We start from the raw sequence: 26,834 nt of genomic DNA, 5'->3' as shown, positions 1-26,834 counted from the left end.
ATTTGGGGGCCAAGACATGACTTGAAAGTCACTGGAATGTTTCCTCGACAATTCGATCCTTATGACATGGTGCATTTTCCTGTTGGTAAACACCATCCCCCGCAAGAAAAACTGTTGCCATGAATGGGTGAACCTGGTCTACAACTATGTTCAAGTAGCTCACAGACGTCAGGGATTGTTCTACGAGGATTATGGATCCTAATGTGCCCCATGAAAGCATTGTTCCTGGGAGAGAAACTATGTTATAGATGGATGGTAGTCATAATGTAATGGCTCTTCGGTGTATATATATATATCTATATACCTATATATGTATCTATATATATATAATATGGAGAAAACGAGGAAAAAATATAATGAAGACTTATGAAGAGAACAGAAGAAAAATTGCAGAAAAAAAAATATATTTTAAAAAATAGTTAAGAACTTTCTTTCCGAAAATTAAAAAGTCGGAAAGCAAAATGAAGAAAAGTTATAATCTTGCCATCAGCTCACATGCTTATATCCGTAAAAAAGAGTGTTTAAGATTTTAAGTCATTAGCGTATGTATATTTGACCGAAGCGCCACCTTTAATTTTCTTTAGATTTATTTGTTTTAATATTTCACTTTAGGTTGCGTGGCAACTTGAGATAGTTTTGTTGTTGTTCTTTTTTTGTTGTAATTTAGAATTATAATTTTTAGAATCCGTTTTTGATGCTAAATTATTTGTTATTAAAATATTAAAGTTTTATAATTGTTGTCATTCATCTGTAGAACTTGTAGTTCATTTGATTGATTTTATTTAAAAGGCGTCCGCATTATTTATTTTCACTTATTAGCGACATTTTGTGGCGTCCGCGACAGGACGGTTGATACGCTACTTCTGATTTGAAAAATGTTTTTAGCATCAAAAGGATTTAAAAAGGAGGATCTTATTATTGTTGCCCAAGAAATTGGCGAAGTATTACCTCAAAAAGCTACTGTAGCGGATCTGAAAACGATCATTTTGAAAAGTAAAGAATATTTAGCTGATCCAGATTTTGTAACAAGTGTATTGGTAGCTACTGTCAATGATCGACGACAAAAGGAGGAATATGAAGAAAAAGAGAGACAAAGAGAATATGAAGAAAAAGAGAGACAAAGAGAATATGAAGAAACAGAGAAACAAAGAGAATATGAAGAGAGAGAAAGTATAAGAAAACATGAACTGGAGTTGGCGAGAATTCAAGCTACATCGCAAAGAACCGGTGAGTCTCCGCCAAATATTATTAGTGCCAGTGTCAGAAAGCAATTTAATTTGCCAAAATTAGAACTTAGGCAATTTAGTGGAGATTTAAAAGTTTGGCTACCATTTTGGGGACAATTTGAACAAATTAATAACGATACAGATATTGCCCCTGAAAACAAATTTCAATACCTGATTCAGGCTACAACTGTTGGATCTAGAGCTAGAGAAGTTGTAGAAAGCTTTCCTCCAACAGCTGCAAACTATACCAAAGCAGTAGATAGCCTCAAAGCCCGATTTGGCAAGGATGACCTTTTGGTCGAAGTTTATGTTAGGGAATTGTTGAAGCTCATAGTTTCCGTTCAAAAGCATGAAAAGATATCTATGACGTCCCTTTATGACAAACTAGAGTCATATCTTAGAGCGTTAGAAACGTTAGGTGTTACGACCGAGAAATGCGCTTCAATACTATTCCCTATGGTAGAATCTTGTTTCCAAGAAGAGTTTCTAAAAGCCTGGAACCGAAGTTCTTCCCGCGTTGCTTCAGTTGACGCCAAAGAGCGATTAACGAATATCATGGCTTTTCTGAAGGCAGAAACGGAAGGTGAAGAAAGAATTAATTTGGCCATGTCAGGTTTTGGCTTGGGATCTGATGAAAAACGCCTACCCTTTAAAAAGAAAGCAAGAGATTTGCCAACAAAAAGATTTTCAACAGCGGCAAATCTATTGACTACAGATGTAAAAGATTTGAAGAAAGTGTGTGTGTTTTGTTCAGGGAAACATAAAAGTTCAGATTGCTTTTCCGCTCGAAATATGACTTTAGCTGAAAGAGAGAACATAGTAAGAGAAAGTCAATGTTGCTTTGCCTGTTTAATGCAAGGACATCCAATTCGTAAGTGCAAAGCTTTTATAAAATGCGTCATATGCGGTAAAAGACATGTGGTACTAATGTGTGAATCTTTAGCTGCAAAAAATCGTGAACCCGATAAATCTGGGCAGAAAAGTGAAAGTTCTGAAATAAACATGTCCAACATCACATACGGTCCGAAAGTGTTCCTTCAAACTATGAAACTAAAGCTGATATCTGATAGAAAAGAAATTGTGGTGAGAGCAGTTTTAGATTCTGGATCACAAAGAACATATATTTTAAAAAATTTGGCTGAAAAGATGGAATATGTTCCTTTGAGAAAAGAAACTCTCATACACTCTTTGTTTGGTGGTCATAAATCAGATAAATTTGAACACACGTGTTATAGAATTAGATTAAGGAATCCAGAGAATAACTTGACTTGTAACATGGAAGCTTTAGATCAAGCATCTATTTGTGATACTATAACACCTGTTAGCTTTGGACCCTGGTTAAAAGAGCTTGAAGAAATTAATATAAAGTTGTCAGACGTCGGAAATGAGTCACAACCAGTTCAAATTCTGCTTGGAGCTGACGTAATAGGAAAACTTATGACAGGAAAACGAAGAGTTTTGGCAAGTGGATTAGTAGCAATAGAGACACTATTGGGATGGACTTTAACAGGGAAAGCACCTGAAAATGATTTACCGTCAAGCAACGCAATGTTGGTTACTTCACTTTTAGTAAAAGAAATGGATATTTCTGAGCTGTGGAGATTAGATTCTTTAGGAATAAAAGATCCTTCAGAACAAAAATCTAGAGAGGAACTGCAAGAAGCCTCAATGGAACATTTCTTAAATACAGTGAAAGTTGAAGGAGATGGCCGTTTTATAGTTAGTCTGCCATGGCTTGATGGGCATTTGCCTTTGCCAGATAATTATGATTTGGCGTTAAAGAGATTGCAAATGACAACACGCAAGTTGAAAACCGACAGATTGTATGATGCCTATGGAGAAGTGTTCAAGGACTGGGAGAAAGAGGAAATAATTGAAGAGGTTCCAAAAGAAGACATGGGAATACCTTGTCATTACTTACCTCATCGACCTGTGATAAAGGAGAGCAGCACAACTAAAATCAGGCCCATGTTCAATGCTTCTTCTAAGAGAAAAGGAGTTCCTAGTTTAAATGATTGTGTAGAAAAAGGGTTAAATTTGATAGAAGAAATTCCCTCAATGATAAATAAATTTCGAAGATATCAATTTGGCGTAACAGCTGATATACGTAAGGCTTTTTTGCAAATAAGTCTTTATGAAAATGATAGAAATTTCTTACGATTCTTATGGTATGGAGAAGATGGACAGATGAAACATTTTCGTCATCGAAGAGTTGTGTTTGGCGTTTCCTGTAGTCCGTTTTTGCTAGGAGCCACTATTCAATACCATTTGAATAATAGACTAGAAGAAGCAATGGGAGGGAATGAAAAATACCCTAAAGAGATTATACAGGAACTAATATGCAGTTTTTATGTAGATAATTGCCTCACAAGCGTGAAAACTGAATCAGAGCTGAAACAATTTATAGAAGTTGCTACTAATATTATGGCTGAAAGACAATTTGATTTACGAGGGTGGGAGTCTACTAACCCATCAGGGCCTAATTCTAGAGAGACCAATATTCTGGGAATGAAGTGGAATAGACAAAGTGATACTCTGTTAATTAATATTCCTGATATGAAAGACACAAAACATGAAAAAATCACCAAAAGAAGCATTTTAGCTGCCTCACACAGAGTTTTTGATCCTATGGGGATAACTAGCCCGGTATCGTTACGACCAAAATTATGGTTACAAAATTTGTGGAAAGCTAAAATTGGTTGGGACGATGAAGTTGACACAAAAACACGAGAAGATTTTACAAAGTGGCTAAGTCAGCTTGAATATCTGAAGCACATAGAAATCCCAAGGTGGTTACATTGTGACAAAGGTTACGAACGCATTTCATTACATTTCTTTTGTGATGCCAGCAAATTTGCGTATTCCACAGTAGTTTTCCTGAGAATAGAAGATGAAAGCAATGTTCAAGTCCATCTGATACAGAGTAAAGCAAGAATAGCACCTAGCGGGAAAAAGGAAACAACGATTGCTCGACTTGAACTTCTTGGTGCCACAATTGCAGCTCGTCTGTCTATTGAAATAGTAAAACAGTTTCCGACGGATAAAGTTCATTTCTGGACAGACTCAACAACTGTATTAGCTTGGCTCAAAAGAGAAGACACATGGGGTGTATTTGTGGAAAATCGAGTTCAGGAAATCAGGAAATTGACTCCAGTAAAAGCATGGAGGCATTTGCCCGGATCTATGAATCCCGCAGACTTACCAAGTAGAGGTTGCTCTGCTCAACAACTTGGCAATTCGAAGTGGTGGGTGGGCCCCAGCTGGCTATATCTTTCCCACACACAATGGCCCGCAGCAGCTGACGAAATTTCCGTTAATGAAGAGGAAGTAAATTTGGAAAAAAGAAAACAAGTAGTTATTTCCATGGTAAATATTGAAGTAACGGAAATATGGTGTAATTACTTTTCAACATATAGCAGAAATGTAAGAGTAGTCGCTTGGATCTTACGTTTTGTCCACAACGTTTCACATCAGGATAAGTTGAAGGGAAATTTAATCTGTGAGGAGTTAACAAAGGCAGAAAGTGTGATTTTTAAGTCAATGCAAACAACGCATTTCCAAGATGATAAATTTCTCGCCAAAATGCAAGCTTTTCGAGATAAAAGTGGTATTCTGAGAGTCAAGACCAAACTGGTACATAGTGATGAGAATGAGAATTTCAGATGTCCAATCCTTTTACCTGCTAACAGTGTTGTGTTAGAATTAATCCGTGAAGAGCATATAAAAGCGATGCATGCAGGTCGTTCCATCTTACTCTCAAGACTCAGAGAGCGATACTGGATTCTTAAAGCTAAAAAGTTAGTAAATAAAGTTATTTCCAAGTGTGTGACTTGTAAGCGTCATCAAGCTAAACCAGTAGAAGTTCCTTTTGCGCCCCTTCCAAGAGAAAGAGTTACTCAGACAAAAGTTTTCCAAGTGTCTGGTGTGGACTATGCCGGTCCTCTGTATCTAAAATCGAATGAAAAAGCTTGGATCGTTTTGTTTACCTGTGCTGTGTACCGAGCAGTTCACTTTGAATTAGTACGATCTCTCACTACAGATGCTTTCATTCAAGCATTCAGACGATTTATCGCAAGAAGAGGTAGAATATCGGTCATTTACTCGGATAATGGAAAGAATTTTGTAGGAGCAAACAATTATTTAAAGAATTTAGATTGGGACAAGATTGCTGTGTACTCAACCGCTCAGAAAATAATTTGGAAATTTATTCCACCCACAGCAGCATGGTGGGGTGGATGGTGGGAGCGGATAGTTGGAATGCTTAAGACTCTTCTGCGTCGTGTGTTAGGTAAATCTGTTGTGGATTATGAAGAACTAACTACAATTTTATGTGACTGTGAATCGGTTATAAATAGCAGACCATTGACCTACATTCACGATAATCCATCTGAATTAGTGCCTTTAACTCCGGCAACATTTATATACGGGGAAGGTAGCAACAGCAACGAAACTCCCGATCTAGACCTTGTGAATCGAACCTCTATGTTGAAACGTGTAAAATTTTTGCAAAAATTACGTGAAGATCTCAAACAAAGATTTAGAAATGAATATCTTGCGCAGCTAGTGCACAAGGGAATAAGAAGGAATGATGTAATAAACATCGGTGATATTGTTTTAATAGGACAAGATAATGCTCGACGCATAGATTGGCCTCTTGGAATTGTCTTGGAGCTTTATCCTGCAAAGGACAGTATTCCTAGAGTAGCCAGATTAAGAACCTCTCAAGGAGAAAGGATCCGACCTTTCCAAAGACTTTATCCTTTAGAGCTATCAGCAAAGAACGATATGGATGTTCTGGAAAAGTCTTCAAAGAAAATTAACTTGGAAGTTGATAATATTCCCAAGTCCGTTGATGTGCCTGATAATTTGGAAGTGAATTCTCCTATCAAAGGCAGATTGGGAAGAATCATAAAAATTCCACAACGTTTAGATTTATGAACTTTTTGTTATTTATATAATGACTGAATATTTTTTTAATTAGTTTCATATAAAGATGACCAAGATACATGAGTTAGTTTGTATTTTAAAGAAATGCTAACTGTTTGTTCCAAAGTGCTATTTATAATATCACTTTGCAAGGTGGGAGTATGTTTAAGATTTTAAGTCATTAGCGTATGTATATTTGACCGAAGCGCCACCTTTAATTTTCTTTAGATTTATTTGATTTAATATTTCACTTTAGGTTGCGTGGCAACTTGAGATAGTTTTGTTGTTGTTCTTTTTTTGTTGTAATTTAGAATTATAATTTAGAATTATAATTTTTAGAATCCGTTTTTGATGCTAAATTATTTGTTATTAAAAGATTAAAGTTTTATAATTGTTGTCATTCATCTGTAGAACTTGTAGTTCATTTGATTGATTTTATTTAAAAGGCGTCCGCATTATTTATTTTCACTTATTAGCGACAAAGAGTTTGTCCAAGAAAAGAAAAAAGTCGCTGTTCGGGCCAATTCAAGATATCTAACAAATCAAACGCGCTTCAGTACTCCAGTACTGAATTTCCCTCTATTCCTTATTCACGCTCCTATTTTCTCATTTTTTGATATAGCAAACATGTAAAGAAAATATTTTAAACCATTTTTTAAAGATACCAGCATTACATTTTATATTTTATTCTGTATTTTTTTCTACTTTTTGCTGGATATGTTTTGTATTTTTTACTCAATATGTTCTATTTTCGTTTCAATTTTCTGGGTGCTTTTTACACTATTGTATTGATATATTTTGCTTTGGCTATATTAGTACAATATTAGAATGCACTCTTTCTGCGAAAATAATCGTGTAAGCTGATGATTATATCTTTTCATTATTTTGTCTTCCGGCTTTTCCATTTTTAATTTTGTTTTAATTAAAATTCTTAAATATTTTTTTAAATATTTCTTTTTTTTCTTCTTCATGCTTTTCTTCTCTTTTCATAAATCTTTATTATATTTTTCCATGTTTTCTCTGTTTTTTGAACTTATTTAATGAGTTCTATATACCTGTAGCTTATGCGTAGTAAATAAAACTTATTAATTTTCTTCGTTATTTTCTCTTTTCTTTTTGTCTTTAGTATAATATATAATTATTATTTTTGCTTAAGCAGGGCCGGATAAAGCGCACGCGGGGCCCTAGGCCATTCAAATTTTTGGGGCAATTAGATTAAATTTTTTTCTCGCATATTTTTTATTTATTCAAATATAAAAGTTTTTATAAATCTTTTCATTTAAGAAAGCATATTTAAAACAAAAGTAAATGATAATAAATTAAATTTTACTTTATTAAATTGGAACTAAAAAATAGTCATAACATTTTGAAAAAATTTGAAAAATCATTGTATTTTTTAATTTTTTAAAAGTTATTTTCAAAAAATCCACTTTTATTGGCCCCTAATCATTGGGGGCCCCAGACCATGGCCCAGTCTGGCCTAATGGGTAATCCGGCCCTGTGCATAAGGAAGTCATTACCAGTATACTTCTACACTACACTCACCCATGGCCAATGACCAAAGCCCTATAAAAGTTGTATGCACATAAAAATTTCCATAAAAATAATTTTTAAAATTTTGAAGGCAATTAAGCCTTCATTTGTATGTACACAGCACGAAATAAAAATCTGGTAATCATCTTTTTAAATTTCTTCTTCATAATGACAGGAATATTGAATTACGGTATACCGATAGACTGATATTAGACATAGATCTGAAAACTTTATTACGAAAGTGAAAGGAGGCAAATTTCATCAACAGATGGAGCTACTAAATGTGATAAAATATAAAACAGTTTTTCAAAATAACTTGTATTTGCAGCAACAGCGTGGAATATAACTTTATAATTTTACCTGTCTTACTTCGACGTCTGTTGAGGATCTTAGTAACTAATTTAAAAATTTGAAGGGAATAAATACTTTGAGTTAAAAAGCAAAAAGCAGAAAACTAACATTTTCTGATAATAATTAATTGAATTTTCAAACCTTTCATCATTTTTGGGCCACTTGATATTCGGCAGTACAGTATGTTACACCTAATGAATGGTCGAACTCTTAATTAAGCTGATAGCTTCCAATTCTCAACAAGCGGAAAGTCTTGTTTTAATGATAAAACAGTAATAACTCCTCATGATGGACCTTTTCCTTGTGATGATTGAGCTAATAACTTTCGGCTCTCAACAGGAAACGAACCTCTTGTTTTAATAATAAAACAGAAATAACCTCTTGTGATTGGCCGAAAAATAAAGCTAAAAAACGTGAAGAACATTAAAAAAAAAAGCAACACATTGTCTGTGAGATTTTTATTCAGGATATAGCTCAAAATGCTTGTTGGCAGGGCAATAAGCAAACAGGGCAAAATTCGCAAGGGCAATAAACGTAGCCACAACAGTCTAAGCAAAAAAATTTAATAACTAGCAGCCTTTGGTGACCAGCTAGACCATCCTTCAAAATTATCTTGCACAACATGCAAACTTTAATGATAATCAAGCCGAATGTACAGCACAACTGTATTTAAGTATCTAATTCCGCAATCCCCCCTCCAATTTAAACTCCATAATTACTTTTAAACAATACAATAACCAAATTTTTTCATCGTATAACTGTAGACATTGTTGATTTTCAACATTGACATTATTGATTTTCAAACCATGTAATAATGTCAAAACTCCTTATGTATTGAATTTTACCAGTAATTTTAAACCTGTCCGGCAGCTATTAAATCGCAAAAATCATCATAAATATGTGTTACATATGTGGGACATTTAAGTACAGCTGAGTTGCAGCCGAAGTATTAAAATTATTTCCACCTCTGTCTTGAGAAAAGATAGAAAACTCCATCATAATGCTCCATTACATGCTGCAGTGTGTGTGTATATACAGGGTTATTCATAATTCCCTCCGCCTGTAATCGCCATTTTTCTTTACTACAACTGGCTTCAGTGGTACATGTTACTGCCATCTACCGGCAACTGCTTAAATTAAAACTTGAATACTTTCCAAATAATTTCATTTGTTCTTTTTTGCCGTATTCGTCGTCGTTTTTTTACTATAACACTTCGAAACCCCGGAGGGAATTATGAATAACCCTGTATATATATACTGTTTGTTGGGTTGCTATTATCTTCAGATTTTTTAACGATATTAAATTATATACTTTCAAAAAATGCTAAAATGGTGATTTTTTTAAAAATAATTCACCTATATAAAAATAATTATAAATAATAGCGGTAAGTCGTATTAATTTTCTCTTAGAATTTCTAACAATTATATGTATATAGTACTTCAAAAAGGTTAATAGTAACTTTTGCTTTTTTTTTAAAAGTAAACCATTCCAGTATAAATAATTATTAAATAATGCACAATGTGTTTTTTACTATTATCTCGGAGTTGACAACACGGTATATTTCTGAAATTTAGCCATGATCTTTATTTTAATTTTCTTTCAGTTTTGGTACACACGCATGCACGCTTGTGTGCTCAATTACATAAGTACGGCTTATATTCTTTTGTCAAGTAGAAAAACTTACAAAATTCAGAGAATATATATCCCGGGGTTACGACTTCGATCCCGCTACTTCCATATTTCAGAGCGTTTGGCGGGCGATGCTATTCGGACAGGGAGGCTCTTTTTCACTATAAACTTTTGGCGAAATAGGTGTTGTCATTTGAAAATTTCGAAATTCTGCCACAGTAATAGTTTCTTACAGTATTTTTAAAGCATACTTTACAATACATTCATTAATCATTTTATTCCATTCTTTATCCTGTATTATACCTAAAATATACACTCTATAACAAAAGCATCGACGCACCAAGAAGCAATCATCTGATTGCTTTGAAATTTCGTATGCATAAATGTTTTGAATAGATATGGCTGGAATGATGCCGACTGTGGACGTATAGTCCTTAGCGACGAATCCCGCTTTCAACTGCGTCCTTACGATCATCGAGGACGTATTTGGAGACGCACAGGGCAGAGGGGGGATCCTGCCTTCACTATTGTACGCCACACCGGCCCTCAACAAGGCATTATGGTCTGGGGTGCCATTTCCTTTGACAGCCGGACCCATTTGGTTGTCATTAGAGGTGCACTTACTGCACAGCGGTACGTTGACGACATCCTAAGACCTGCTTTGCTACCGTTCCTTTGGCAATGACCGGGGCTGGTTTTCAGCAGAATAATGCCAGACCACATACGGCACGTGTTGCTATGAACTGTCTGCAAGCTTGTCAAACTCTTCCTTGACCTGCGAGATCACCAGATCTCTCTCCCATCGAGCATGACTGGGATATGATGGGAAGGTGATTGCATCTGGCACGGAATGTTGATGACCTCGTTCGACAATTGGATCGAATTTGGCAGGAAATACGGCAAGAGACCATCCGGGAGCTATGCCACGCCGTGTGGTAGCTTGTATCCAGGCTAGAGGCGGGTCAACACCTTATTGAACTTGTTACTGTAACTCTGCAATAAATTATTCAATTGATCTGAAATTTTATACATTTACTATTCAGTACATTGTCTTCCTATCCACCAATTTTCGTTTTAATCGGTTCGAGTGATTGATTGATTTGTTCATTTACGTCGCACTAGAGCTACACGGTGGGCTCGTTTTAATCGGACAACTCCTTCTTGGTGCGTCGATTTTTTTGTTATAGAGTGTATTTCAACTTCAATATTAGTTTAGAGGAAAAAATGTAATTCATTTGTTAAGTAAATCTTTATTGACAATTTATTGCGTTTTATTTACATAAACATCTTGTTGCTCGTACATGTATATACAAAGCTAACAATAAATGAACTGAAAAAAATTGCCGAATTAACATTGTGAAACTGTTTCTAAGTTAGATTCAGTTTCGTGTATTGAAGTGCCTGTAAACTTTCAACAATATTTAATCTTGAACAATACGTGCATTGGCAGTTAAAAAATAAAATGAGTTATTGATTACAATAAATCTGAAATGAGTTATATTTGTAAAAAGAAATCTTAAAATAAACACAATAAAATTTTTCAATCAACACAAGAACACTTAATTACACAGTGAATTCTTTCAATACAAAAGAAAACTCTTTCAATAAATAAGAAAATATTAAAATAAAACAGAATAATGCCATATTATTTTTGTTTCAGTTCAAAAAAATGAAAATATTTTTGCTTTGCAAATGCAAATTTGATGAATTGACAAAAAATCAACTAATAGATTATTATTTTGAGAAGGCAAATTTAATGGAGAATTTACTGAATAAATTTTTGGGGTTTATAAGTTTATAGAAATATATTTTACTTACCAGGAAAAATTTCGGAAAATTTGAGCCAAATGCAGTAAAAATTTTAACTTCCTAGTTTATTATATAATTTTTATAAAATCACCTTCAAAAATTCAACTTATAATTTTGCGTTTTTAAAATTTTTATTTACTATAAGTTTGAAAATTTCTGATTTTTAATAATATGTATTACATACTAAGTAAAATCCTAATTTAAAAAAAATACAAACATTACTTTAAGTAAAATGTAAAAAAGTAGTTAATCTCAAATATTGTACAAATTGCATTCAAAATTCCTAATTACTCATTAAAATTAATTAAATTTTAAAATGACTCGTGTAAGTAATCAAATACCCTAAGGATAATCAAATATCGCTGCGAAGAATATTATATTAACGAATTTGTTATAAGCCTTAAATAATACAATAACAGAAAATTCTTTTCGTTATCGCTATTGGAGTATTTGTTAACACACTACTTCTTTTCCTTTTTTCGAGAAATAAAGGACAGATGTATTTTAATTTTCAATATATTAAGACTTTATATTTATTTAGGATTTAAATAAAGTTTCAGAAAGAAAAAATATTTTAAATACTCTATTAATTGAACGGACACTTTAATACTTATAACTAAAGGTGAAAAGACTATTTATTAAAATAGTGTACTTAATTAATACTTATAAAAGAAAATATGAGCACTTTTAATAACATTCAAAGGTATAGAAGAAACATTTTATATATTAAGCATACTTGTTTAAAATCAATAGATCTTCATTTAAAGAATTTAGCTGGGATAAAAATCTGCAGGGGAAATAATTTTTACCACCATAGAGTGTATTACTTTTGGTATTTATTTTTTGCAAATTAAAAACTTGAGCAAAGAATTAGTGCTCTCTCGAGCAAAACGATAGTTATTGTCAGAATTACATAAATTATTTTTTTCTTATAGCCGAATTATCGAATATAACATTTAATTAAACATGAATTGCAAAAATTTTTTTATCAGAATGTTTACAAAATGCGAATGCTTAAACAAAAATAACTGTTAGGTTGATTTTTTTTATTTATTTTGCTTTGTGAATTGGAGAATGTTTAGAAAGAAATTTAAAAAATGTTCTGTTTCAACATTGACATTACTTTATTCAGTAATTTATCAAATACTAAAATATTACTATTATTTCACATTAATATTTTAATAAAGGAAACAACCTGAATCTATACCTGAAACTTCGTTAAGTGTACCAAATCTTGAAATTGATATAAATAAGGATTGTCCAAATAGATTATAAAATTATGCGTTCCCTGTTTATGTTCTTTCTAATTTTAATAAGGAGTTTTAAAAGTTATTTAAATTGATTTTTTTATTAGTTTTTGATAATTTCGTTATTAGAGCTCTAAATAAAGCTTACTTTTTTATATATTTCGATAGTAATAGGAATCAATGATAACAATTTTAAATTTTAGTAGGACTATAAATATTTTAAATAATATTTTTCTAAATATTATCACTTAATTTTACTTACAAACTTGCAAGAAAAAAGTTCTTTTTGATATAACACGAAATTATGATTTATATAGAATAATGATTTTGGCAAAATAATAACAAGTCGTGATCTTCGTTTTTTAACTTTGAATAATTAACTTGATCTGACAAATAGCTATAAAAGATTGTTTTAAACTTTTACCATATAGTAGAGACAACTGTTGATAAACTTTAACTCATTTAAAAACTTACTTAAAACAAACTTTTTAGTTTCCTAAGCAGAAACCGTAAACTTTAATTTATTTTTGTTTTCTTTTAATTGATTTTTCATTACGTTGGCTGTTTTGGTGATACCCGATTATAATGAGTTATAGAAAGACAACTTTAACGTGTAAGTAGGTGATTGGGTTGTAAAGTATATTTGATGATTATTGCTTTTGGCTAAAAAGAGGTTTTCAATTTTAATATAGCGTTGAAATTAAACTAAATGCGGACTGAGTTAAATTTTTAATTGAGTTTCCTAAACAAGGAGCATGACCTTCAACTATGAGAATAAGTATTTATCAACTTATTTTCTTTCTAATGATTAAGTATAAAAAAATTCATGAAGAATATTCTTAATAAAATAACGCTACGTTTTTAAGGAATAAATAACATCTGATAACTTAGAAAAAACCTATAAACATGAAAATGCATTGGTCTTTTAATATGTAGTCGAAAGCATTATATAAATAAGAGAACATTGTTAAACTGGCAGTGTTATTTATAGAATATCAATATAATTTAACAAATAGAGGTTTAAAATATATGACAGTCATGATTACGATAAAAGTCGTACTGATGTAAAAATGCTACATACAAAGTATTTTTATTTTAATTTACTCTGTTTCACAGTTGAGACACTGAGACACTTATATGAATCAAAGAAGTGAATATTCAAATGTGTTTATTTGAATCAGATTTTCAATACACTGAATTAGTGATTCAATTTGAGCCACTTTTTTCATTTATAATTTGAATCAACAAACAGAATTAATTCATTAACATCGAACTACATTGTATTTTAATCTTTTATTTGTGACTTAATTAGAGATGGGTAGGGTTTTGAATCAATGTTTTCGATATTCTTTTTAAGACATATTCAAGACATATTCATATTAAGACAAAATTCTGATTATAATCGTTTTGCTATAAAAATTGTTACGCGAATCAATGATTAAATTCATGATATAGACTTAATTCAGGATTGCTGTGACTGATTCGAATGGATTCAATTTGTTTGACAGATAAAAATCATGACACGAAACAATAAATCTAATGATTTGTTTTACCCATCTCTAACCATAACGCTTTAACTTTTTTCTGCATCTGCGTTAACACAAAAACTTGGCAACGTTTAAGACTAACTTCATACACTGACTTACACAATAATATGAGTGAACGATTTTTTTTAACTAATTATTATTTCAATAGAGTCTACAATATTGAGAATAAAACATTGCCCACACTCAACATTTATTTGACGGAAAATATCAATTCGGAAATAGGTTTCCTCTTAATAAGTCAGCGCACAAAAAGTATTCTTTCTCAGTTTTATCACAAATTTCAAACTAGACAACAATGGCACTTGCGCAATCACAAAATTCAAGTTTTAAAACACTTTCTATTCAATTCCCGTTTCTTTATATATTCTCGAACCAGGTTTAGAAAAAAACCAGATAATTTTCAAACTCCATATTTTCAGTTCGTGAACAAGCAGAGAAGCTTGGCTCGTTTCGCATCTTTTGTTCTAAATCCTTGGCATAGCGTTTTGAAAGCAGGGCATCCTGGCGCTACTTTACTTTATTCTTTCGACGCCAAAGTTAATATTCGCTTGATAAATAACAATTTCTGCATGCTTAATGACTCAAATAAGGAACAAACTGATTATTTTTCTGCTAAGATTCTTTTTTACATTTCTTGGCTTCATCTTTTCTTAGTTTTTGAAGTCGGCGAGCATATTTCAAATTAAATGTTCGGACAAATGAGTTTTTGTCTACTAAAAGCCTGCTTTCACGTTTCTTGTAAGTGCTGTCCGACATGCCCATTATGACGTATTCTTTTCCTTGGCGTAGTTTAGGACATCGACATGTGTCGGCAGACCAAACGTATTCCTTAGGTAACATCGAAAATTTGTTCTTGTAAGACTGAAGCACGTCTAGCTCGTATCTTGTTTCCCCGTTCAAAAACTCATAGCCAAGAACTTGAGCTCTGATTACTGCAAAAGAATATATGAACAATATTAATGACGAAAGTAACAAGAACAATATTCAAATCGTGTACTATATGAAATACTTACAAGTTAAAAAAAAGACTAAACTTGATTTAAAAATCATATAAATATAATAATTCAAACATGATTGGGCTTTTCTTGTTTTTGTTTTGGAGCAGTTGGGAGCGGAATTTATTGAATCGCTACTACGCGTGATAAATCAACACATCAGGGAAAAGAGAAAACCTCCGCACTGGTTACCACAAACAAGAAATCTGATTCTTTCGTAGTCTGAACGTTGGGACATTTTTCTTATATTTCTGCGCAATTAAGTAGTCTTATTCTTTCATCCATTGCGCAACTTATTTTCGTAACGTCGGACTACTAAATTAATACGTGTGAAGGGGTTCTCTCTCTTAGGTGTTGGATAAATATGGTATCATTACTATACATGGGAACACAGGCATGCTGCATGAACTAGTATTATACGAGAGTTCTAAATAAACTACTAACATACCTGAAAAGCATATTGTTATGGAGATGCAAGCAAAATTACATATTTTTTATACTGTCACCAGGAAAACCTTGTACCTTTCGCCAGATCTCAGAAAGTTGTAGGATGTTTGATATAAGGAGTTGTTAGTTGAAATAAGTGGCAAAGTATCTAACTACTCAAATCACGAAATCTAATATCTTGAAGAAGTTCCTTCAGCTTAGGAAAGAGTTTCTAATATCAAGGAGTTATGCCAGGTAAGTTCGGAGTATATTTTAACACCTGCCAAGACCTCCATCCCAAAAGATCTTTACTGCTTGTGCAACACGATAAGCATCGTTCATCTGTCCATTTCCGCATGAGTCAGTACGCGGGATGAGAATGCAGGATGAGAAGCCTTGGATGAGAGTTACACATTCTCATCCAAGGCTTCAAATAGTCCTCGATAACATTGCGATTCATTTTTATCAAAAGCAAACCTCTATTACAACTTATCACTTCTGATTTCCTTTTTCAAACTTGAATTGGATTGGTAGAATCGACACAGTCTACTTCACCGGTACACAGGAACTACCACTCTATTGGATCGGCAGATTTATGTACTCCAAAAATCAACAAAAGTGTCAATGCCGATATCCCATTTGAGCATGACCAATCTTTAACGACTTTCTGGGCTTAGACTCCAGTAATAGTTAGTTACAAACTTTACTCACAGAATCTCGTAAATTCAGAACTTTTCTTCCAATTCTAAAGCACTCTTTAGAAGGAGTTTCATATTTTTAAAGAAATAATTTTTCTATTTTCTATTCTTGCAAAGGTTGTTTTCTAATTAGGTCAAATATATAAGAAATCACACAAACTGTTATTTTTTACCATTTTGTGCTAATATCAAGTTCTGCTTTGTAGCTTACATTTGTAAAACCATAAATACTCTAAAAAAATACATTGATTAAAATATGCAGATACGTAACAAATCATACTTCAAAAGTTAATGTTTCAAATTGTGTTTGGTCCAAATGCTCATTTTGAAAATTTGTAATATTTTTCTTGTTACTAACGAGATAGTTTCTGTCTGGACAGACAATTTCTGTCTGTCTAAACGTTTTCTGCATAGAAATTATAATATTAATTCTGCGATAATAAATCATATTAGAAAGAAATAGAATACAATATCCGTAGCTAGTTCAAATAATTTAATGTATTTAAATCAAAGCTAACTTAATTTAAAAAATGTTTTTAAAGTAATCCCTTTTGCTAGATTGTTAAACTTTACTTTAACATTGATTCATTTATATTTAACAATGAATGAAAAAATTCAAATGACTTTTCTTAAGAATAAAATGTAAATCTAAATATTTTCGGACTTTTTCGGAAACAATAACTAAAACATGCAGAATCAATTCGCCAAAAACACTTAATTTTTAAACCAATTTATATTAAAATAAAAAATACTTTTTCCTATACATCACTTCCTTATTCGTCTGGTCTTAGCGTATTAACGGATCGTTGACCACCCTGGACGACTTGACTGAGATGATAAACCCTGCGGTCATTTTCATGAGACAGAGAAAAATCAAGCCAGAATTAGCTAAGCAAGGTCAGTATTTAATTGACTAAAAGCCAGATAAGTGGCTTGATACACCTGGTTTTCGAGACGTGCTATTAATTCTCGATGCTCAAAAACATACATGTCTGAAAACTTGTGAGAGCATCATTAACCAACTAATTGGTCGTGAATTTTATTTATGATTTGAAGAAGTTTCAATGCATCTCTTGGGAAGTATGGTTCCCTCAAAAGTAGATTAATTTTCTCCAATGAACAAGTCTAAAAATCACGCTAGATATTAGAAAATGTTTAAATGTTATTTGAAAAACAGTCTGTTAACATAAGTTAGGGTTGAAATGTTTTTTAATTGGAATTCTGACATAATAAGAAATGTGTATAAGACTAGTGTATTAAATTAATGCACGAATGCGTTACAAAACTTCATTTAGTCAAAAATTATTTCAGTGAGTTTGATTCAGTGAAAAGTAGGTAAATTTTCTTCAGTGAATAAGTTTGGAAATCACGCTAATATTAGAAAATGTTATTCAAAAACAGTCAGGCACGTAAGTTAATATTGAAATAACTGGAACTCTGATATAATAGGAAAATGTATAAAACTGGCGTATTGAATTAATATATGAATGCCTCATTTAGAGAACACTTTTTTTTTGCTTTTTTTCACAAAGTTAATGAAGTATCACAGACAGAAATATGAGTGATTAGCTCCAACTGCTGACTTTAAGAGTATGACCTGTTCCTTAAATAGTCACTAAATCCTAGGAAAGCAAATATTATCTACAAAAATGAAAGGTTAACGTAACCACAGAAGAAGGGTTAATAAATTTTTTAACAACTATAATTAAAGAATTTATGCACAATAATAAAGAAAGGGTCAGGTGTTTGGCTAAAAACAATGTTGCTAAACAGTAAAGGGAATCTAAAAGTCACTTAAAATAATGTAGAATACAGCTTAGAATAATGCTTTAGAATTCAAATATTTTTTTTTGATCATTAGAAAGTTAAATAAAAAAAATTATAAATAAATACATAAAATATTTTTACTTGGAATTATCTTTGGATAAACAAGTTTTATAATTATGTGTAAAACTTTTTTGATTCACTTTATTAGTTCCGAAAAAATGGAATACTCAAAGAGTGTAATTAACATTAAGAAGTAAACATCAGAACAACAAAAGTAAAGTTAAAATTTTTTTTTTTAAATTTAAACTTGAATTTAAACAAGTCTAAAGTTTTTAAGTCAAAGATTTAGTTTTCGCAATCGATTATGAAGCAAATGTCATTATTTATTAACGTTGAGAATAATTTAAATAACCATTAATTTAAACTTTAAAAACCAGCGAATATTAAATAGCTTTAATAGAGTAAAGGCATTATAGTAATAGCATATAACAAAAGCATAGGCAGTTTTACTACTTTTAACATTGATATACTACTATTTATAATGCATTGTATTATAGTATATATACATTGCATTATATTATGTATTATTCGATATCATTATTCATTGTATTAATTAATATCAATAGTATTATTTATTATTATTACTATTAACTAATTGATTAAATTATAAAAAAATCTATGACTGAAACTAGATGTTTTAAACTGAAATGAAGCAGTGCTGAATAAAATTCAATCGAAATCATATAATTAAATATGTGCTTAAAGAAAATTTGAGACTTAACTAAATATGGAATATAGAACAAACAAAATATGCAAAGAAATTTTAATCAAAGTTTTTCAATTAAAAGACTCAAAAAGAAATAGTATTTTTTCGTATCTTTATATTTTTGATAATGCATTTACTGCAACATTTTGCGAATTGAAAAGTTTTAATTGAGTTTTTATGAAAAAAAAGTTCTTTTTTCATAGTCAACGAAGAGAAGAGGATGGAGTAATTTCACCTTTCCTTTTGAATTAAAAAAACACAGCTACTTGTGAAAGGTAAGAAATTAATTTCATTGTCAAAAAATCGTCTGAATCATTATTTTTTGTTACACTTCTTTTACGTTTAAAGATAGAAAAACCTCGATTTAATTTAGTTAAAAAACCTTTTGATATTTTTTAACACATTCTGAAAAAAAAATTTTTGCGAAGAAAAAAAATCTACTTCTTGATTTGATTTGTGTAGCAGTTTCTGCACATAAATATTTTTTAATTATTTAAGTGTCAAACAGATATGAGCATTTGAAAAATATGCTTCTAACATACATTATTATCTCGCTTTAAAAACTAATTTGATCTAATGTAAACATAATTCAGAATGCTTTAACAGTTTAATTTACTTTTAGGTTTTTTATCATTCAAATTTATGAAATTTTTAGCATCTAAGCACTGACTTTTAGAACATGAAATATCTAAGTAATAAAATCTTTTATAAAAGAGGCTTTTAACAACATAAAAAATCGATATTTTACTGCTGCTCTAATGCTATATTGTTTACAAAAGTTTTATCCTAAACAAGTCAATTTTTTAAACTTTCGAAAGATTTCATTATAATTTTTTTATGCAATATTTTTGAAAAAACAATTTTTAACAGAATACAGGCACGTTCACAAAAAAATGTGCTGAAGAATTACATAGGCTTATAGAAAATGAGGTTCAAGTAAAAAAATGTGCGAACTCCTTATTCTTATTTAGTACAATTTTTTCGCAAACAGGTAATAGGAACAGGTAATTTGAATAAAAGCTTTGAACAAAGATTGAATTCAGATAAACGATTAGAAGCAAAATATTTTATTTTAAATTAAATGGTTGAAACAGATTTTACATAAAAATATTAGAATTATGCTTTTTTATTTAAAAAAAATGTGAGAAAATGGTAGATTTTAAATGGCATTAATAAAATTATTTATAAGCATAAATGTGACTTAAATTCTGATTTGATTAAAAAAAATTATTAACATGATGTTCTTGACAATAATCAACAGTATTCATACTTTCACTTTTCCTCTTTGCATATATGCAAAGCTAAGTTTAAATTATATTTTCTCTCCGGTCCTCGATAATTTAACATTGAGAACAGCTTTGCACTTCTGTGAAGGTGCTTATCTTATTAATGGAAAAGAATTGAGCACCAGTCAGAGCTAGTTTCAACGTTGAAGGACTTGCTGTAGTAGTTTCGTCAGTAAGGCAACTTGAAGCTTCCATCATTTCATTTATTTCAATTTTCATTTTATTTTTGATGGTTTTGTTTATTATTACAAATATTCCATAGTTTATATTTACATTACGTATCAGTGCATGTATAACATTCACTGATACTTAAGTTTGCAGTTGTGCAAAGTGGTAAAAAATGCCCCCTCCCTCGTCAAAAAATTTATTGATTTTTATTTCTGTATTTTTCCTGTATTCATTTACCAATTATGCGTGTTAAAATATTATTATGCTCTTGAAGGGTTAACAATAAAAGCCTATAACATTTAAAAATTATTTTCAAACTTTGCAAAAAGATTTTAAAAATAAAATATTCCATAAAGGAAACAAATTTTTAAATCAGATGAGTTTTCAATAAAATTGCATATACTGGCTAATTTGCCACAATTTTATGAATTGTGAGAAATTGTTGAAGTTCTTACCAAAATCGCTAGAACAAAAATGCTTCAGTTGATTACGAATCCTCTGACACGGCTCACAACGACCTGCAAAAAAAAAGTATATTTACTTTTACAATAAGTGAACATGCATTAATTCCCATATAAAATAACATTAAAAATTTCAGAAATAAAAAAAATTTGTTTTTAAGTGGAGCAACAAAATAAGATATAAAATAATATGCATATCAATTTTCATGCATTTAACAAGTTTGTATTTTGACATTTGAGAAATTTACTTCTCAAATGAAGAATTATTTGGGCTTTAAAACAGACAAATTGCGTAAATATTTTAAAAGTTATTAAACTTTTTTAAAAATTGCCAATTTGGTGACATTTTTCCATCTAGATTGAAGTTATCAAAATCATTGTCTAATTCTCAGTTTTTGCGAATTTTTATTCACCCATGTAATTCAGAATTAGAGTAAGTTTTTAAAAGTTAAAAAATTAGACCAAAAACGCTTCTCATTTTCACAAAACTGTGACTCTTCTCCATATTGACGATTGGCACCATTTTCAAAATAAGAACACAGCGCTTTCGCTTCAGATTGGCTAATCTTGACCTAACAGTCATAATTAACAGTTGCAAACTCACAGCAGTTGCAAAAATAGCACATTACTCGCAAAATAGCATTTCATATTACGACAGATCCTTCGAAAAACAGTCTTGACATGAAGACTTTTACAAAATATACGAGTTTCCCAAATGAAAAGTGAACAAGTTGAACGAACGAATAATACGAAAGAAATGGGAAATCAAAAGAAATTGCCATGGGCATAGTAGCAAAAGTTCCATTGTTTAAGTAACAGGTGCCTTTGCTGTAGAAAGATTGCAGTTGATTCTGGATGATGCCCTGCACAGTTTCCTTCACTTCGTTGCAAAAATGGAAACGTGTCACGCTCTCTTAAGTGAACCAAAGATCTGGAAGTCACCGGGTGACAAATCCAGGCTGTACTGTGGGTGTTCCAACACTTCCAAAAGGAAGTTTTGTACTCTCGGATAGGTTTCAAGGGAGCCGTGTGACCGGGCATTGTAATGAAAAAGGATTACTTGTTTGTGGGAAGTTCTGGTTGCTTTTGATTGCTTTCTGTAGTTTCCCATATGACGTAGTTTCCGATAGATGTACACATTACGTTCCACAGTCAGAAACCGTACTGCCGCTCTTTTTTGTGATCTGGAAGCATCCATGTAAAGCATGACTGTATTTCAATCAATTTCTTCTACCACAAACAGCTTTCACGCTTAAACGCCGTGGGCAGTTCGTAACTCCTGCCGCCATCTATATCCCAATTCGATAGTTACAGTTCTTTTCGAATCAATTGCACGTGTCCACTTTTCATTTGAACAATCCTTATACATTTAATATTATGGAATATTGTTAAAGAAGCTGAAGAAAAACTCAATGGAATTTTTAAAAATTCATTTTTTATCTATAATTTTCTCAGTAACTAATAATTTCGAGCACAATTTCTTTTTCATACAATTGCATTATACTTTACGCAACACTGTTAAGTAATATTGGCGTGAAGTATGATTGATTTTATTTACATAACACAAAATATACCTGTTTTGAAATTTCACTTTGTTTACATTATCTGATAAGGAGAAAAAAAGTTCTGTAGATATCTAACATATTCAAATAAAATACTTAATTTTATTAAGAATTAACAATACGAAATTTAATTAAGAATTAACAATACGAAATTTAATTAAGGTATAAAGCGTTACTTTACGGAAATGGAATTTCAACTATAAATTGACATTCTATCTGATCGTATATTGATTGAAAACCCAAACATGCATTAACTCGCTGATGTAACCTCTGTTATTGGGATTCGAAATATGTCGTTATAGAAAAGCGCTGGAGTAGAATGTTTCTTGATATATATAACTCGGCTTTCACTATGTCACAAAATATTTATTGAAGCAAGAATTATAACCACTGAATAAAGTTCTATGAAATATTTATATCTTATCATATTCCCTTGTAAAAATAACTATTTAAATTAATCTAATCTGGTTTTCAGATATTTCCCTAAGCATTAAATTTTCCTTTTTTAATTTTAACGATGAAATACAGGTTACAGCTAAAAAATACAGTCGCAGTGCTGAGAAATAAATAAAAAAAGAACGTCATTTTAAAAATAAAGCATTTAAACATGAATTTTTAAAAACAATAAAACACTTATCAAAAATATCAAGGTCTTAAGCTTGCTGAATAAAGAATGTTGCAAAATCTGTATAAAGACATTTTTTTAATATAATTATACTTAATAAATGAGCTTGCATGTTTTTTTTTTCATTTCATACATTATAAGTCCTTAAAAAAACTGATTCGTATTTAAAATATAAGAGAAATCAAATTTTAAAATTTTATAGAAAAATAATAAACAAGACAAATCTCGATGACATTCAACTGATTGAACATCAAAAATGTTTGGTAGTCTAGAAACCGAAACATAATGAAAACATTACGCTTTGTTGTTTTATAATATAGAAAATTTAGTACATGCGATATACAATGCTTTTTTTTATTATTATAGGAGGCATTTCAGGTAATGCTGCAATATTATTAGTTTGGACGACTAAAAGTAAGAGAAAAAATTTGAAAGTTTGTGAAAAAATAAAATTTCCGTTTTGCTAAATGCAGTGGCTATTGCACCGAGCTGTCGACTTTTGACAACAGCGCCACTGTACAGAAACTAATCAGAACGCTTAACTTTAAGTCGGGGTAGGGTAAACTCGGCAGTAGCACTTAACCTTAATACCAATAGTGTAGAATATACTGCGTAAGATATACTGTACAAGTACAGTACTGGGCAAGTAAGCTGGGCAATAGTACTCGCATCCCATTGATCATTCCAACAGTTAAAAACAATAAACGACAGTTCTTCATTTACTAATACTCCTTAATTATTTTTGAGAAAAACTTAATCAGAAGTACTAAAATTCTTCATACGAAGAAAACGTGATCCCACGCAACCGTGGCCGCCACGATTAACAACAGAAAAAAATAAATAATAAGTCATAATCATAAGTCATAAACATAACCCGTGCTGTGATTGGACGAAATTTGCTTTGGCCTAATAAAATAAATTTTATTAAACAGAGTTATTATTAAATTAATAATAAGTCCTTTGAACAGAACTCTTTCTTTGATTGGACGGAATTTGCTTTGACACAATAACAAAATAAATTTTATCTAACAGGCTCTGACAATAGACACTCCGCATGTGAAAATAGCGCTAAAGTTTTTTTCCAGATACTAGTCAAAAACTGACATCTTGCACAGAGCTTAAGTAAAGACTTGAATGCTTTATTAGGAAATGGTAGAATATTGGTTAAATGGAATTTCGATTGCAATATTCCACCCTCACTGACGCAAAAGCGAGGCAATAGAAAAGTAGTTAATCTGTGAAAAATTCGTCCTAAGTGCTGTTCTAAGATGCATTACGAATAAAAAACCAAAATTGAAAAAGATTGCGATGAAGTTTAATGTCGTAGTGTTATTGCAAATTAGACTTTCGGTTAGAAGAGTCTCGCTGATGGAAAGAAATTTTAAGGTGTGCCTAAAGATCAACGGTTAGGTAATGCAACCAAATAATATAGGCGTCCCCATAATAAAACAAGAAAATGAAACGAAGTCAGTTAATGAAGGGTATTAAAAAAGAACACAAAATTCAATTTGGGTTCTTCAGAACTTCATTAATCATGAATCAAAAATGAATTTGTAATAAAATGACATTGTTTCGTTTTACAAGAAGTTTTATTGCCTCTTCTTATGCCCAGAGCCTAAAAAAACACAATATATTTCCGAATTATTTAACAGAACTCGCTTTATTCAATACAGATATTTAAAGGTGCTGTAAAAGATATTCTAAATCTAATTTAATTCGTTATTTAGAATGTAGTAAAACCTTTTGATTCTATAGTCCGTTCAGCGGAAAGATAGACTAGATTTAAATTTAAAAAAAAACCCAGCGATTTGTCAAGTTCAATCAGCGATTAAAATAAGCACTTTAACTTATTTTTATGCTTTAATTTTTTTAATTAAAAATCCATTATTTGCGTTTATTAAAAAATTGGTAATTGTTAGCTATGTTAAAATTTATGGTTGGATTTTACACTACCATTTCATTTTTTTGTATCATAGTCTTATTAGCAGGCATAATAATATAAAGCGAATCAGTTTACGAGTGGTTTACAACCATTTGAACACTTAAAAATATTAATTTAATGTTTAATTGCATTTAGTTAATTAAGAAATGTAGTTTCGTTGCATTTGAAATAATAATTCAGACAGACAAACAGAACGATTTCATCTGTAATTTCTTTTTAGCATAATTCTGTGGGAAAAAAATGCTAGACAAAATCCTTAAAAGTGACAAAACTGACCAAGACAACTGACCTAGTAACCTATTTGTTTACTTTTGGTCTATCTTTTCTGCGAACTCAATATAATAGTACTCCAGTTTGAATATTCAGATTTTTTAAATACTGTTTTATGACGTAACCAATCAAATTTATAAACACTAAAAGAATTTATTAAAAATTGGGCGACCCTTTTTATTGAAATCCAATTTTTTATTAAGTTATTTCAAAAATGAAAATTAAATATTTACTTGAAATACGTTAACTGGCACGAGAAACAAGATTCGCAATAAAATTATATTTTCCTTGCATTAATTCTAGTTCCTTTCATTCTAGTTCTCCTGTTCGAAGAATACTTGGATTTTTATTACTGTTTGTCACGACTTTCACCAAATTTATAAATTATATTATTATTTCTTATTAAAACATCAGACAACTCTTTAAAATGCATTCTTATATTTTTTATTATTTTAAAAATTAAAATTAAATATTTACTTAAAATACGTTAATCTGCACGAGAAACGACAAGATTTTCAACAAAATTCCATTTTTACAGGCATTTATTCTAGTTCTTTTCATACTAGTACTCCAGTTTGAATGCCTGGATTTTTTAATACTATTTGTCATGAATTAACAAACCAGTTTATAAAGACTAATGAAGTTATTAAAATATTGGGGTTACTTTTTTCTAAACTGCATTTTTGGGTTTCTTATTAATTTATTTCAGAAACTAAAATTCAATATATACTTAAAATGCGTTAAATTGCACAGGAAAGAAACAAGATTTGCAGCAAAACTCTTCTTATTAGATGCATTTCAAAAGTCAAATCTTAGTTGGCTAAAGTTGCTAGTACTAAGTAGTAGGAGAATTGAACGTAATTACTTAAAAAGGAGTTTTAGTCCCATCTTGAAATTATCAAAGAATCTATATCTGCACAAGAATCTATATCATTACGAGGCATTGTATTTTTTAAATATTTGTTTTCCTAAATTTCATAAACTGGAAAAAGCATTTCATACAATTTTTCACGAAAAGATTCGATAAAAAAAATCAGATGTGATGTATACAGTTTCATGTCAATCGATCAATGATTAATTTAACATTTTATGACAATCAGATTCACAGTTTTTTTTATTGTCATTTGTTTTCTAACTCAGTAAAATAATAGTACTTAAATTGACACTTTATTCTACTGCTGCTGTTTCATCATATGAGTATAAACCTTTAGTAACGGTAATGCCTGGTAGAAATAAAAACTTTTTGCCATAAAATTTAAAGGGAGGATGCTAGGCCACAAAATTTAAAGGGAGGGCGTAACCTCAGTAAATAAAAGAAATTAATACCACATAAACTGTACATACAAATTAATGGATAATTTAATGACTACATAACTTTTTGAGTGCAAACTTTGTATGAGAAAAATATCCGCTAAATAGGTTACAATGCAATTTTACAAAAAAAAAAAAAAAATGTAAAATCAGGTACAGTAATTTTATTAAAAAAGTTACAGCCATGAAAAATTCCTATATCTTAGCTTTATAATAAAATTTTATCTGTGCAACTTTTCAGCAGATTTATGTTATTATATTTTATTACCGTCATTAAACAGCCGACCA

General features: G+C 30.8%; 2 protein-coding genes across 4 annotated transcripts in view; one reads left to right on the top strand and one right to left on the bottom strand.

Annotated features, from left to right (window-relative positions):
• Nucleotides 1-875: 875 nt before the first annotated feature.
• LOC147807256 (uncharacterized) lies at nucleotides 876-6,164 on the top strand. Its single transcript, XM_087168849.1, has 2 exons — nucleotides 876-993; nucleotides 1,114-6,164. The coding sequence occupies exons 1-2, from the start codon at nucleotides 876-878 to the stop codon at nucleotides 6,162-6,164; spliced, it is 5,169 nt and encodes a 1,722-aa protein (XP_087024975.1).
• Nucleotides 6,165-14,741: 8,577 nt separating this feature from the next.
• LOC107457579 (uncharacterized) overlaps nucleotides 14,742-26,834 on the bottom strand; it is a 316,616-nt gene continuing 304,523 nt past the window's right edge. For all 3 annotated transcript variants that reach the window (XM_087168090.1, XM_087168089.1, XM_087168091.1), the window contains 2 exons: nucleotides 20,831-20,893; nucleotides 14,742-15,201 (listed from right to left, as the gene is read on the bottom strand). In XM_087168090.1, coding sequence (XP_087024216.1) covers nucleotides 14,882-15,201; nucleotides 20,831-20,893 — 383 coding nt within the window. In that variant the 3' untranslated portion in view covers nucleotides 14,742-14,881. The remainder of the gene's footprint in view (nucleotides 15,202-20,830; nucleotides 20,894-26,834) is intronic.

This window comes from Parasteatoda tepidariorum, chromosome 7, assembly GCF_982258835.1.
Source record: "Parasteatoda tepidariorum strain Cologne lab strain chromosome 7, Ptep-v5.0, whole genome shotgun sequence".
In the NCBI taxonomy this organism is placed as follows: Eukaryota; Metazoa; Arthropoda; class Arachnida; order Araneae; family Theridiidae; genus Parasteatoda; species Parasteatoda tepidariorum.
Note: the sequence above shows the minus strand (reverse complement) of the source record. Positions and strands in the feature narration are given on the sequence as shown.

What these genes read in the sequence shown, in the direction of transcription:
- LOC147807256 (XM_087168849.1), top strand. Translation starts at nt 876, where the DNA reads ATGTTTTTAGCATCAAAAGGATTTAAAAAGGAGGATCTTATTATTGTT. An exon ending in GAAAACGATCATTTTGAAAA is followed by an intron (nt 994 to 1,113) that starts GTAAAGAATATT and finishes ATGAAGAAAAAG; the next exon opens with AGAGACAAAGAGAATATGAA.